This window comes from Onychomys torridus, chromosome 6, assembly GCF_903995425.1.
Source record: "Onychomys torridus chromosome 6, mOncTor1.1, whole genome shotgun sequence".
Classification (NCBI taxonomy): Eukaryota; Metazoa; Chordata; class Mammalia; order Rodentia; family Cricetidae; genus Onychomys; species Onychomys torridus.
This window is the reverse complement of record NC_050448.1, coordinates 17,979,203-17,994,128: the sequence shown is the minus strand read 5'-3', so window position 1 is coordinate 17,994,128 and position 14,926 is coordinate 17,979,203. Positions and strand designations below refer to the sequence as shown.

Below are 14,926 nucleotides of genomic sequence, written 5' to 3'. Positions count from 1 at the left end.
ATGCAAGGATATACCACCCCCGAACCAGAACCTCCAAAGTCAAAGGGGCGTCCCCTCAAGTCCCCCCAGTCAGTAAGAAAATGACACCTTCCCCAGCATAGACAAACACATGCAACACTCACGTGCATCCTATGCATACACCTTTTTAAATGAGACCAAGACTAGAAACAGCTGTAAGGAAAATTTAAAACTGCATTCAAATACAATAGAGAAAATAAGGGGAAAGAGACACATACCAGGTACTGTTTTAAAAGGTACTATATATGAGACACAATATTTCTATATAGTAGAGAAATCGATTCTATTTCTAACTCATTACAAAGTCTGTTCATCAGGTAGTATGTTCCCTAAAGTGATGTTTTTTCCATTCATTTTAATAAGTATATAAAATACTTTTCCAGCTTGTTTTCACACACCCTGGCACTGTCCTCTGAAAAGGAACTTTGTAATGGAGATGCTGCTCCTCTCTGTCAAGTTCTTCCGGTTCCTATTTGTATAATGACCATGACAAAACCTATGAATTGTTTCCTGTTTGTAAAATGATTCAGCTTAGAGAGGAGGCAAAGGAGACAGTTATTCAGTGCTCTTTCCCCACCCTCCCCTGCAGACATCCCATCACAAAGAGCCTGACTCACTGTCACACAGTGAGTTTTGCAGATTATTATGATGAATACTGGCTCATAAATCTGAGGGAAGCGCTCTGTGCCATTTCCTCACAGCCAAGAAGGACACCAACAACGGTGCCAGACCTCCTCGGCCCTCCTTTATGAAGTGGTTCTGGTTTGCCACTGGAGGAAAAGTGACTTGGACATTAAGGTGCCCGAGTCGAGTGTGCACCCCCGGTCAGCATTCCTCAGTAAAGTTATGGGGAAGCACTCTGGCTTCCTCTGTGAGAGGACAATGGAGCTGGACATCTAGATCAAATAGAAACAGGGAATCTCTCCCCCTAGAGCTGAGGAGAAAGTCTTCCTCAGGAACAAGTGACTGGGACAGAGGACCATGGTCGCTGCTGCATTGCTTCCTCGGACGAATGAGAGGGTGCTCTTACAAAAGAATGGGGTGGGGGCTGTCACGGCCACTCACATTTCACATACGTCACGTGCCACAGCATGCTTCTGAGTGCCCCGGTACTTCACTCAGACAGTTCTGTGGCAGAATGCTCACCTAGTATGAGGTAAAGAAAGATGAGAGAGAAAAGGGGAGAGAAAGGAGAAAGTGAATGGTGATGGAAAGAGGACCTGGGAAAGGTAAAGAAAGGAGGTAGAAGGAAAGGAGATGAGTGGAGGGCGGGAAGGCAACAGGGTGACAGAGAACTCTTGAGGTCGTACATGTAGGACCTTCCTAGAGAAAGTTAAGAATGGGAGGGGAGAGGGTAAGAGGGGAACTGAGAAGAAAGTGTTTGGAAAATGTGAACTACATTAGGAAAGACCAACTATGGGAAGTGGTGAACGTGGGCAGCTGACAGGGATAGAAGATGCTGAAGGCCCTGGGGATGGTAAGGTTAAACTGTCTATTTAAAGATAGTGAATCAAGTAGGAAGGGAGTCTCCAAGGGGAACTGTCTAGATCAGATGGGTCTGTGGGCGTGTCTGCGAGTGTGTCTGTGGCCTGTGGGACTACCTTGATTATGTTAACTGTTGTGAGAGGACAGGTCACCATTCTCTGGGTCTAGGTCCTGGGCTGTATTAGACTGTCAGGAAAGTGAGCCGAATAGTAAGCTTGCATGCCTTCACCTCTCTCTGCTTGACTGTAGGTGGATTTGATTAGTTGCTCTAAGTTCCTGCCACCTTTAGTTCCCTGCTTACCTGGAATTGTGAGCTAAATCACCTTTTTCTCCTTAAGGTGCTTTCCGTTGGGTATTTTAACACCGAAACAGAAAGGGAACTAACACAGCCATATTTGAGACTATCAACAGGTTTACTTAATGCTTCAGGGAAGTAGCAGGAGAAATAAAGAGTGGGGCAAAGAAGAACCACAAAGACTGGGAGACAGATCCAAGTGTGCATGCATACACATGCATATTGAGGAAGTATGCAGGTGTGTGCATGCATACACATGCATATTGAGGAAAGGGCAAGGCGGCTGCTATGGGTCTCTGGCATCTAGAAAAGCAGCTTAACTAGACATGGAAACTTGCTGGGGAAAGGAGCCAGTCTGAGGTAGTGACATGTGACACTGAGGCTGTGGTGAGGTGCCTGTCCTTATGCAGGGGAGCACAGGATCACAAGAGACTAAAAATGATGTGCTGAAGAAATTCTAGAACATAAACAGAAAGAAGAAGGGAGGGAGAGCACAAAGCAGAGACAGGGAACAGGCAAGTGAAAGACCAGACACAAGAGAGCATGCAGGGAAATCAGCTGGGCAGGAGCACCCTTAGTGTACTGAGACCAAAGGATTCCCAAGAAGCCAGAGGCAGGCAATAGTGACACATGTAGGAGGGTCACATACTGGGAGAGGCCACATGACTGAATGTATTAGGATATTATTTTAAGGTGTGTTACTTTTGTTTGAGCTGCATTTGTTTAACTCTGTGAAGCTGTGTTGCTGTTCCTGTCTAAAACATGAGATTGGTTTAATTAAGAACTGAATGGCCAATAGCAAGGCAGGAGAAAGGATAGGCAGGGCTGCTGGCAGGGAGTACAAATAGAAGGAGAAATCTGGGAGGAGAGATCAAGGAACTAGAGAGGAGGAGGAGGACATCAGGAACCAGACACACAGCAGCCACAGAGCAGGAGTAAGATTAATAGAAGTAAGAGAATGGGAAAAGCCCAGAGGCAAAAGGTGGATGGGATAATTTAAAGAAAAGCTGGCTAGAAATAAGCCAAGCTATGGCCGGGCATTTATAATTAAGAATAAGCCTTTGTGTGTGATTTATTTGGGAGCTGGGTGGCAGACCCCCCAAAAAAGCAAAAACAGCACCTGAACTGGAAGCAAGTCTCCCAAGTGATTGACCCAGAATCCTCTTGCCAGGATACGCTTAAAATGGGTTATTCCAAAATGAAAATCAGGTAAAGTGGAAGGAAGTACAGGACTTCAGGCTTTGAACCACTGAGAAAGAATTAACAACTCTCAGAACCCCAAGGAAAAGTTATCCTACAGCACATAGTGTTTAAAAAAAAAACATTCTGAATGCTGCTGGTGGCTCACAGATGTAATCCCAGGACTCGGGAGGCTGAGGCAAGGAGATCACCAAGGGTTCCAGACCAGTTTGTGCTACAGGAGAAGACTCTTGTCTCAAACAAGACAAAACACTGGGGCTGGAGAGAGAACTTGGCGACTAAGAGCACTTGTACTGTTACTGAGGCCCAAAGGTCAGCCCCCAGCACAGGGCTGCTCACAACATCTGTAGCTCCAGCTCCAGGATCTGCTCTCTCTTCTGGCCACAATGGGCATGAAGTTACAAGACAGACAGACAGACAGATACACACACACACACACACACACACACACACACACACACACACACACACACGATTTTTCCAAATCTAAAACAAAAATTGTAAATGCCTTTAAAGAAATCAGAACTGCTAATAAAAGTTGTACGGTTCATTTTTCCTGAGTAATGACTCATCTTTCCATTGACTTTCCTTAGAAAAACCCACCTCCAAGATTCCCTAAATTTCCCAACTATAACAGGGTTAGATATAATTATCTCAAGTGAAGTCTAAGCAAGACACCAGGGACTAGAACCCTCAGCTGAGAAGCTGTCCATGGGGAATGCTATCATTCTCCAACATCAGGGTATATGGAATAAACTCCTATTATAAATTAATATAAGATTAATTATTAATTAAATAAAAATCATTCTTAATAGTTCAGTTACACTTGGGATGTAACCCTTACTTTCAACCCATCTTTCTTTATACTGTTAATATCCACAATACCTTGAAAACCTGGAACTTTTACTGAGGAATTCTACTGGAGAATCCAGGACAGAGGTTAGTTTGGGGTCAATAACCCTCTGAAAAGACACACACATATATTCCAGGTTTCTATAAGCAAGTGAGTAAGCAGCAGGGTTACAACAAGCAAGTCACCTTTTGTAGGAAGAGTAACAGGTTGACTAGGATGAGACGTAAGTTAAACATTGGCTACTGGCTCACTGTTTTTGCATTTCTTCTGACTAAAAATGTCAGACAAGGGTTAGAAACAGCACAGTGTGATTTCTAAGAGCCACAGTCTGTAGCTCACAGGGGAAGACACAACCTGCTCTTAACCCCTCCTAAGTTCCAGAAGCATCTGTAACATAGCTCAGAGGGTCCTCAGACACAATTATTAACAATAACTTTGACAGGCAGATTATTAGTTGCTGAGCTAACAGTGGACAGAAGAAGGAAATATCCCAAATTACAGCCAATTCTTACTGTCTAGTGCTTACTTGAAGTTCTGTAGGTATAAGAATTATTTCTAATTTGTTACTAACACAAGTGAAACCATTTTATATAACTTGAAAACCATTTTGTGTGACTTGAAATAATATAATGCTTTCAAGATAGGAGGAAGCCACAAAGCAGCTCCAATATGAGCCAAGCCCAAGACAAAAATTGGTATGTATGCTAATGAACCAGCTCCAAGGCTGGGAGGTTCAGTAGCCCAAAGCTAAAAACTACTAGAGTAATACAAAAACTGGAACTTTGTAGACAGTTCCCAGGATTGTACCACCAAGCTCCCGAGACACACCTTAAGCCCCTGTGCTGATTTCCATTGGCAAGAGGATTCTGCAGCTGCCACTGTGTGACTCTGGCTTCCTTAGTTCTCACAAGCCTATCTGCCAGCATTAGACCCTGGTCCCACACTCTCAAGTGGTGCCCACCTCCTGGCCTGCTAAAGGACCTTGTGGTGGCTTTCTCACCAGAGAGGATTTCCCAGTGAGAACCTGCAGTTTGCTCTGCCTGACCAACCCACACTTCCCTGCTTGGTGAGATGTCTACTTACATGAGATTGCCACAACCTTTATAATAACATGGTATTGTAAGAAAGGTTTATGAATAAAGTAGAACATATTCGACAGGCAAATCTCCTCTGGACATCCTAATTACCAAGCACATTGCAGCTCACTGGCCTGGACTTGGCATAATTGTTTTGTTAAAAAAAAAAAATAAGGACACACACACACACACACACACACACACACACACACACACACACACTTGAACAGAATATGCTAATGAGGTTAAGATGTGCGCCCAGATGTGCTCATTCCATAGTCATAGGCTTTTACCCCAGGCCAGCCGCCTTACAAGTGTGCTACAGGCTGAAGAGGCCCAGGAAGGACGTTGGAAAATCAACAAGGACAGGAACTGGGAAAAGATGAAAAGCCCCCCAGCATGTGCAGCCACCATCCCTCTGTCAGCACTTCTGTGAGTAGTAGGCATTTTCCCCTAGCAGGGACCCTAAATGCCCGGGCCAGCCCTGCTGATGACAACTTCCCAGCATCACTGTGGACTTTCACTTGTGAAGTACAAAGCTTGGTTCTGGTTTGTTTACTGTATCTACACGATTTTGTTTTCAAGTTGAACTTTAAAATCCTATCTGTCCGTGTTGCATGACGTAATCAGAGAATACACAGATCGTCCCAGTGTCAGAGGTCTGGTTATATAACGGATGTTTTATAAACCCAACAAAAGCCCTCAGGGCACATCAGAAGGGAATGTTGCCTTCTCTAGGCTGATGTCACTTGGCACTGACTGCATCTTTAAAGACTCCTAAGGTGTGGTAATATCTGTGACTCATGAATTGTCCTTTCTCTCTGTACAGATTACATGATTTCCAGGATTAATAAGCTCTGGGAGTCTGACCTCATTTGTTTACTGCACACAAACAGCATCACAGTAAATACCATGCTTAGTAAGGCAAATTGGCAGGAACCACTTTGCCAGATATGACCAAAGGAGGGAAAGGCTGAAGCATCTAGAATCGTTTAATGAATGGATGCTTTTACACAGGGCAATGGAAAAGCTAAGGTTGCTTTGCCCAGAATCCTCAGAAGTTAGCAATAGAGGGCTCACAGAGCCCTTGAAGCAACTGGCCCTCAATGTCCTGAGGAAGCATGGCCACAGGCATCCCGAGGGTACCTTGACTACGGGATGGGAGAGAGCAAGGAGGCTGCAGAAGCAGGGCTGGCAGGCCAGCGACCAGGTGGGCGAGGAGCTGGGTCAGGAAAGTGAGTCAGGAGAGTAACTCAGGCAACTACCTACCACTCTGAGCCTCTATAAAATGAGATCTGTGAATTTCACAGCCCGTGTTTTTATTTTGGGCACTGTGCAGAATGTGTGCAGCAGCAAAGAGCATAGGAAGCAAGCTGACCTGGCCACCATCCCCACTCCTCCTGGGTGTGGGCTAACCATCAACCTCTGCCAATCTCAGGTCCCCCATGCCTGGAAGCAGAGAATTGTTACCAATGAGCAGTTAGGGTTAGCTCGGGGTAGATCCAGCAGTTCTAACTACCTTCCTTTCCCCTAAGTAAGAACATCTGGAATAGATTTAATGTTAGCATGTCCGTAAGCAGCCCACGTCTCATACTCCTCCACATGCCGTACGTTCTGCTTGGGATAAAAAAAGTTCTCTCCCTTGGGACATCTCACATGACCCCCTGCTCAAAGCTTCAGAGCAGACACAATGCAATTCATCCCCAGGGTCATTAGAAGAGGCTTGCTGAGGTCCAGATCAAGGATGCCAAAAGGAAGGTGTGTGCACAGCACATGTGCTGGAGAAGCAGGCTACAACGACTTGCAGCACCTTGTCTTTATCACAGCTCCCCTGTCAGATAAAGGTCTTCTAGGCCTACAAACGCAAAGGTGCAGAAAACGGGTCCCTCTGAGTGAAAAGAACTTGAGGATCAGCCAGGAGTGGAGCGCCACTGACCATCAGCAACTCTGCAAACCAGGAAATACCTGTGTCTGGTTGTCCTCTCTGGCCTCCCTTCCAGGATGTTCACACCTGCTCCCACCTTGCTCCTTCTGTAGCTGAACTTCACTCCTCACCTAGCCAGTACCCACTGTGTGGATCATAGTCTTCCAAGCATGCTTCCCAGAACTCCCCAGCACTCACAACTTCATTCAGAGTCACCGTCTTAGTTAGGCTTACTGTTGCTGTAATGAAACACCATGACCAAAACAAACTTGGGGAGGAAAGGATTGATTTGGCTTACATATCTTGGATCACAACAAGTCTTTGTGGGATACCAAGGCAGGAACTCAAAGTGGGTGGGAACCTGGAGGCAGGAGCTGATGCAGAGGCCATGGAGGGGTGCTGCTTACCGGCTTGTTCAATCTGCTTTCTTATAGAACCCAGGACTACCTGCCCAACGTGGCACCACCCACCATGGGCTGGGCCCTCTCCCATCAATCACTAAGACAATGCCTTACAGGTCTGCCTAAGGTTGATCTTATGGAGGTATTAGGAAAGCTCTGTGCTGACTACAGCTCCTGTCAAGCTGACATCGACACCAGCCAGCAGAGGCATCATCAGATTATGCCTGCCTTTCTGAGCTTTCTGCACCTTGGAAGAGATATAAACAGAAAGGAATAAATCTTGGGTGATATAGTTTTGGGTCAACTGGACACTTTGAAGATTGAGACCACAAAGAACTGAGAATCTGAGCCATTAATGTAGTGGGAAAGCAGCTGCTTTTATTTCCCAATACATTTAGGGAAAAGTGTGTGGTTGAGGAGATACTGCCAATTTGCCCTCACCTACACTTTCCTGTATTTTTCCCTTGGGCCTCATCCTGATCTGCTCAGCCATCAGTGTACCTTTCTCATGCTAGGAAAACACACTGTACATATGTTTATGTCCATGGGAGACTATACAAAAATGATCAATGGTCTCTTTGGTACTCTTGTCAGGAGAAAGATGTCCTCTAGGAGAGTTAGTTGCCAGCACACATCTGGATGAGTTATTCTATTCTTGACTGTTAGCATCCTTTCTTTGCTAACGATAGGAAAATCCTGGACCTAGTTCTAGTTGTGTGTATGTTCTGAAGATAGCAGGGTATTTAACATCTTGGGTCCCTACCCACTGAAGACCCAGGAATGCCCCCACTAAACAGCCAGGAGTGCCCCCCATTGAATGCCCAGAAGTATCCCTCACTAAACACCAGGAGTATCTACCACTAAACACCCAGGAATGCTCCCCACTAAACACACAGGAGTTCCATGCAATAAACACCCAGAGTACTCCCTTACTTTAAACACCCAGGAGTATTCCTCAGAAGTGCCCCCCACTAAACATACAGGAGGGTCCCTCACCAAATATCCAGGAATGCTACTCATTAAACCCCAGGAATGCACCCCATTAAAGACCAGGAGTGCCCCCAATAACTACCAGAAGTACTTTGTAGGTTATGATGTCTACAAATGTCTCTAAGAGTTGCCAAATTACTCCACTTGAGAATCATGGAGTTATAGACTACAAAATTGGGGGGCTGGAGAGATGGCTCAGCAATTAAGAACATTTGCTGTTCTTGAACAGGACCTGGGTTCAGATCCCAGCACCGACCGTGATGATGGCTCACAGTAATCCTAATTCCAGATCCAGGAAATCCAGCGCCCTCTTCTGACCCCCATGAGCACTGCATGCAGGTGGCACACATACATTCATGCAGGCAAAACACTCATACACATAAATCTAAAAAGTAAAATTTAAGAAAAATTAGAAACTGAGCTGGGCATCGTGACACATGGCCAATCCCAAGATTATAAGACTTATAATTCTATAAGCACGCAAGAAGCAGGAGGCCAGAGGCAGGAAAATCTCTAGTTTGAAATCAGCATAGTGAGGCCCTACCTAAAAAAATAAAGAATGAAAAAGAAAAAAGGTCCAAAATCACACTCAGTATTTGTGAAGAATGCACAGCTGTTTTTACAGTATAGCAATATGTTATGCAATTCAGAATTATCCCCACTCACCTCTGTCTTATTATAAGGTAAATACCTTCAAAGAAAAAATAATTCTGCAATTAATACAGCATTCAAAAACAAGAGCCTTAGGTAAAGCTCTGAAGAGAACCCAGACTGGAAGATGATTCTTCTGCCCTTAGTCATGAAACAGACTCTTCAAACAATGCATGCTTTGGAAAAGAATAAGGCCACCTGGGACGCATATGCCGATTGTCCTAGCAGTTGAGCCTCGACAGGCGATTCTCAAAGAAAAAGACACATTTTCTAACATCGGCTCTACACTAAAATAGAGAAACAGTGCTAACTCATATTAATAGCTTCCAAGCATCTTTTCAGTTGATAAGGTTTTCCAAATTAGAGCACGTCTCAAACAAATAATAGACGTACAGTCTCTTAGTGGTTGGTCCCTATGAAGCAAGAGCAGCAACAAGATGCTGGGCTGTGGAGACACCGCAGCCATACCAGCAGTGATGACAGAACCATGGTGCCACACTTTAAAAGGAGAAGAAAGCATCCAGATAAGGTTTTACCATAAAAAATGTGAGGAGATCGGTATTTTTAAAAACCCATTTAAACATCACAGTGTGTGGAAAATCACCCTACCTCATTCATATGTACTTCTTTTATATTTTATGTCAGTTAAATTTCCTATTATGCTTTGAAAATACTCAGCAATATGAAAATGTATGGCGCATATACAGGACAGCTGCTTTTGTTCGTGGGGCATTCTGGTCTTTCTGCTGCTCCTCAAATAGTGGATAGAATTCCCTGGGCGTCTTAAGATAAAGACAGAGCTCCTAAATGGAAAACTTCAGGTCCCTGGAACTCAGGCCTCGACCACTCTTGTCTCAGGTGAAAAAAAAAAAAAAGTCAGACCCCCCTACCAGAACCCTTAAAGATAAAGGCAGCCTTTTAAGCAGATGTTTTAACTACTTGTTTTAACCGCAGGTCGTCTCTCTCACCTCCACCCTTAGACACCTAAACCAGCCCGCTCGGGCCTTTACTAGCCAGTGGCTGTCCAAAAATGTAGCTTCTGGAGGCGCACTACTGAGAATACAAACTCAGAAATGCAGGTGTTTCATCCCCGGACTCCGGGGCTGGGGCTGGGTCCAACCTGGTACAGCCAACGCTGCAGGTGATATCTTGGGAGCCTTAAAGTTGAGCCTACTAATTTAGGACAGTTTCTATATCCACGATCGTGTATATTTTTATTACATAAATTGAAGCTGTAATTTTTATCTCACCCTCAATCCACCCCCCACTTCAGCGCTGTCAAACGATCTGCTCTTGACTTCACACTGAATCGAGGTCTGACGCACTTTACTAAGGAAGTCAAAAGTTGGTTTGCTAGTCTCTTGTCTGTTTTTGACTCCCTTAGCTTTCCTCTTTGTAATAACCTGGAGAAGCTGGGTGGGGGAAGAGTATGATAGTTGTGAGGGTAAGGGCCACATCCCTCTATGTCACCAAGTCCGAACTTTAGTGCGGGGCTCAGCTGAAGAACCATTCGTCCTGCCTCCGTTTCCCCGTTTCCCCTGGTGACTGCAGAACGCCAGAGTTCCAGAGCCCTGACTGAGACACCCCGCCTACCACCCTCACCTCCACCCCACCAGAGCCGCGGACCCCAGGCCTCCAGCATCCTAGCATCCAGGCTGCAGCAGGTGGCCTGTGAGCGACCAGGGACTAGGGCGCCAGCCCACCTGGAGCTGCCGGAGGAGGTGCAGGACAAGAACCCTATTCCTGAGGGCACGGGAATGGAGCTGCTCCCCGGGGTCCCTGGTGCCTAGGGGCTGAAGGGCGCCTCGCCTCAATGTCCCCACGTCCCCGAGGGCTAGGGAGCGGGTGGGAGGGGACGGCTCACCGTGTGGGTCGCTCTTCTCGCGGACGCCGTCCACGCGGCCGTCGGGGTGGATGCGCAGGAAGAAGCCGCCGTTCTTGCAGTAGAGCCGCTTGGGGTCCTTGAAGTGGCCGGGCGGGAAGACGGGGTCGCCGTCCTCTGGCAGTGTGGGAAGCGTGGTGATGCCGCCGGCGGCCATGGCCCCTCCGCGGTCCCGGGACCCCGCTGCGGCGGCTCGCGGGGCTCCCCGGCCCCGACCCCGGCCTCGGCCTCCCAGCGCGGCTCGCCCGCGGGCAGCCAGCCTCCCGGTTCGCGTCCCGCACAGGACTCTGCGGGAAGCCGAGAACCCCTGTGTGGCACTGCGGCCCTGGGACCGCGTCACCCGAAGTCCCCGCCTGCACCCTAGCCCGGAGCGCCCCCGCCCCGCGCGCCGCCTCCTCCTCACGCCCGGGGCCTGAAAGCTGCAAGGAATCTGTCCGGCTCCGGGGAGTTTTCTCCAAGCGACTGCGCTGACGCAGCTCCTAAAGTTTAAATGCAACTTTCTCGCTGGCTTTCCACACGTCTGCCTTTTAACACAGCGACGCGCCTTCCAACCCCAAAAAAGGGTCTGATCTAGGAGGGATCGAGTCCGGCTTTGGAAATCTGCAGTCCCAGTGGAAGGACCGGTTGCAGAAGGCCGAGGCCGAGAAGGGGGCGCCTGAGTTTCCTCTCTGGGCGCCCCGGCCGAGACAGCGTGGGAAGATGAAAACGGTCCTCAACACGTAGAAAAAGCCCGGAGCTTGTGCTTGCGCTGCCTCAGTTGTTAGATGTTTCTTGGAAAGAACTCTCACAAAATTGCAGTTAATTGCGGTTGGTGATTTTCAGTAGACCCTAATAGGCTGTACATTGAGATTCTTCACATCTCTCTGTTTGGAAACTAGGTGCTTCTCTTCTCTAGGTCGTTCTAGGTCCTCCTCTCTCCTGGGGGCACATCTCTTCAGTGAGGGTGATTACCAAAATACCCGTTGGAAAATGTGCACACATCAAGTGTCCATGCTCAAAGTGTCTTGCAATGTGCAGTCCGTGTCAGGGTAAGGCCAGGAGGGTGGACAGGAGTAACTGCTCTGAGGAGTGAGACACCGCAGAGTACCCCACCTTGGGGGGAAATGAAGACTTAGGGAAGCTTCTAGAAGTGCCATTGCATGTTAGCTGGAAAAGGTCATCCTGAAAGGCATCTACTTTTACTCTCCATGGAGGTCTTGACTCAAGTGTGTGAATAGATTAGTAAATTCCCCAAAGCTTTAAGACCAAGCTTTTTCTCCAGCGACCAGAGAAAAGTGTGCATGTTCATTTCCCCCTTGTCTCCGGCTAGGCTCACGGCTGAAGCCCATACGACATGAGACAAATGAACATGTGAAAAGTACTAACTTATCCAGTGTAAAGCTGGAATCTGGGAAAGAAAACAAAGTCCCAAAGCTACACAGGGACCTGTATCTTTCAGCTGGGGGAAGTTGTGTATAATTGTGGAGAAGAGTGATTGAAAGGGGGTGCCATCGAATGGGCACAAGTTGGTGTTTTTTTTTTTAACTCTTTACTCTTTGGGGGGGGGCCCACCACCTAGCTCCCAAATAATCACATGGAGACTTATTCTTACTTATGAATGCTTGGCCTTAACTTATTTCTAGCCAGCTTTTCTAACTTAAATTATCCTGTTTCCTGTTTTGCCTCTGGGCTTTTTAACCTCTCTTTATTCTATATATCTTTCTTTCCTTCTTACTCCATGGCTGGCTGTGTGGCTGTGTGGCTGGCCCCTGGTGTCCTCCTTGTCTCACTCCGCCTCTCTTCTCTCTCTTCTATTTATTTTCTCTGCCTGGCAGCCCCACCTCTTTCTCTCCCTTGCTTAGCTATTAGCTGTTCAGCTCTTTATTATTAGACCAATCAGGTGTTTTAGGCAGGCAAAGTAACACAGCTTCACAGAGTTAAACAAATGTACCTAAAAGAATGCAACACACCTTTGCACCATTAAACAAATATTCCACAGCATAAATGAATGTAACACATCTTCAACCAATAGTCCACAACAAGCTGGTGGGAGGAACTCAGCAAGTCTTGGTGGTTCTGATTCTCTGTGTCCTGTCCTCAGAGATGGGAACTCCGACCTATAGGTACAGGGTGCGCACCTCTCAAATGTGGGGTTTATGACCTGAGTAAGAGAAGACTAAGTGGTTGTGAGAGCACCTGTCCTGCTTTTTTCTTGTCTTTTCCTTCTGTTTGTTTTGATTTTGAAGACAGGTTTCTCTGTGAAGCCCTGGCTGTCCTGGAACTCACCCTGCAGAGCAGGCTGGCCTAGAACTCAGAAATCCATCTGCCTGTGCCTCCTGAGTGCTGTGATTAAAGGTCTGAGCCACCACCGCCTGGCCCTGCTTTTTTCTTAAATGTTGAGATACCATTTGGGGACAACATTTCCTCGACCCCATCAGTTCTCTGACATCGATCTCCAGAATCCATCACTCTCCTCTTCACTGAGGCTCTACTGAGACAAGCAGCTCCCTTCCGGATGTTGAGAACCATCTAGGGAAAGTGAAGTAGCACCCCAGCCAGCACCCCAGCCTCAAAGCATACAAGGTAAGGGGTAGGAACTACCACACAATGCTGAGTAGTTAACTGGTTGGCATCGGCCAGGGATTTATGGAACTATTCCATTCCACACCTAGTTCTTCCAAAGTCAGGAGACAGGGGAGTATCTATTCAAATCTTCCCTCTTCCTAAAAATCCCAACCATATTATAGAAAATGGTTAAATGGAGTCTATGAAAATCCAGGTTTCCAAGATAGTTTGCTTATAGTTGAAAACAACTCAAAGTTAAAAGCATAAATGGTTATCAATAGGAGCACATTTAATGAAATGACTCATGTAATAACTATTAATTAGCAAGAATAGTAGTTCACTTAAGAAATTGTGAGCCTGTCATTACCAGATATAATTCTACAATGAACTATTGCTGTTTTGTTTTGGTTTTGTTTTGTTTTTTTTTTTTTCTTCTTTCCGAGACAGGGTTTCTCTGTGTAGCTTTGTGCCTTTCCTGGAACTTGGTAGCCCAGGCTGGCCTTGAACTCACAGAGATCTGCCTGTCTCTGCCTCCTGAGTGCTGGGATTAAAGGCATGTGCCACCAACGCCCGGCTGTTTGTTTGTTTGTTTGTTTTTTAAATGATTTCCTACATGTACTAAAAAACTGGGAAACAAGTGAAATATATAAGGTTTCCTGCAATGAATCCCATACACTTTGTCTTTTGAAGTGACCATCTTTTCAACAAATGCGTACAATATGTCAACTGCACAGATATGTTGTGTTCCAGGAACACCTGCACCTGCCTCTAGGCATCTTCAATCAGGGGAAGAGGTCTCCTCAAACTGTGTTTATACTGTTTGGCTCCCCCCACCCCCAAGACAGGGTTTCTCTATGTAGCTTTGTGCCTTTCCTGGAACTCACTCTGTAGCCTCAAACTCACAGAAATCTGCCTGCTTCTGCCTCCCGAGTTCTGGGATTAAAGGCATGCGCCACTGATGCCCGGCTACTGTTTGGCTTTTTAAGCCACACCTAATACATGTACAATTGTTTTCTACTTACATAGCTGATTTTAAAATACACATAATAAAGAAATAATCTGATATGAAATCCTCAAGGAAAGGATAAAGTGCTTACCCCTCCCTCCCCAGGGGACAGTATACAGAGACACTCAGAAAGGACCAGTCTAGACCTCCCCACAATACAACTTCCAATAAAAGCCAGGTTGATGGATTGGTTACAGAAATCTTTATTATACAGCAGGAAGGTTAAAGAGCACTAGTACCCTCAACTATCCTGGGCTCAGGAAAACCTGGAGGGATTCTGCCAAGAGTCCCAAGGTTTTGTGAGGTTGTCTAAAAGAAATAAAGGCACAGCAGCATGCTAAGGGAGGCAAGTGTGTGTTAGAGAAGACAGCAAGCAGACAACTCCAGAAAGTAAAGATGCTATGAGTCACCTCTGGCCATGTCCTATAAATTACCTATAAAGTTTTTTCTCTCTCCTCTCTCCTCTCTCTTCTCTTCTCCTCGCCTCTTCTCTTTTTTCTCTTCTCTCCCTCCCCCTCTCACTGGACTTCTGCACTTCATCTTATCCTTTCAACTAGAAAAACAAAATGGCTCCCCTTCATTAGCTTTTCACTTTGCTCAT

At 46.4% G+C, this 14,926-nt stretch overlaps 1 protein-coding gene across 1 annotated transcript in view; it reads right to left on the bottom strand.

The window, feature by feature from the left end:
* Positions 1-11,410, bottom strand: part of Fgf2 (fibroblast growth factor 2) — a 60,784-nt gene extending 49,374 nt beyond the window's left edge. Inside the window, exon 1 of the mRNA XM_036191518.1 lies at positions 10,758-11,410. Within this exon, the coding sequence (XP_036047411.1) occupies positions 10,758-10,932 (175 nt within the window). The 5' untranslated portion in view covers positions 10,933-11,410. The remainder of the gene's footprint in view (positions 1-10,757) is intronic.
* Between the last annotated feature and the right edge of the window lie 3,516 nt (positions 11,411-14,926).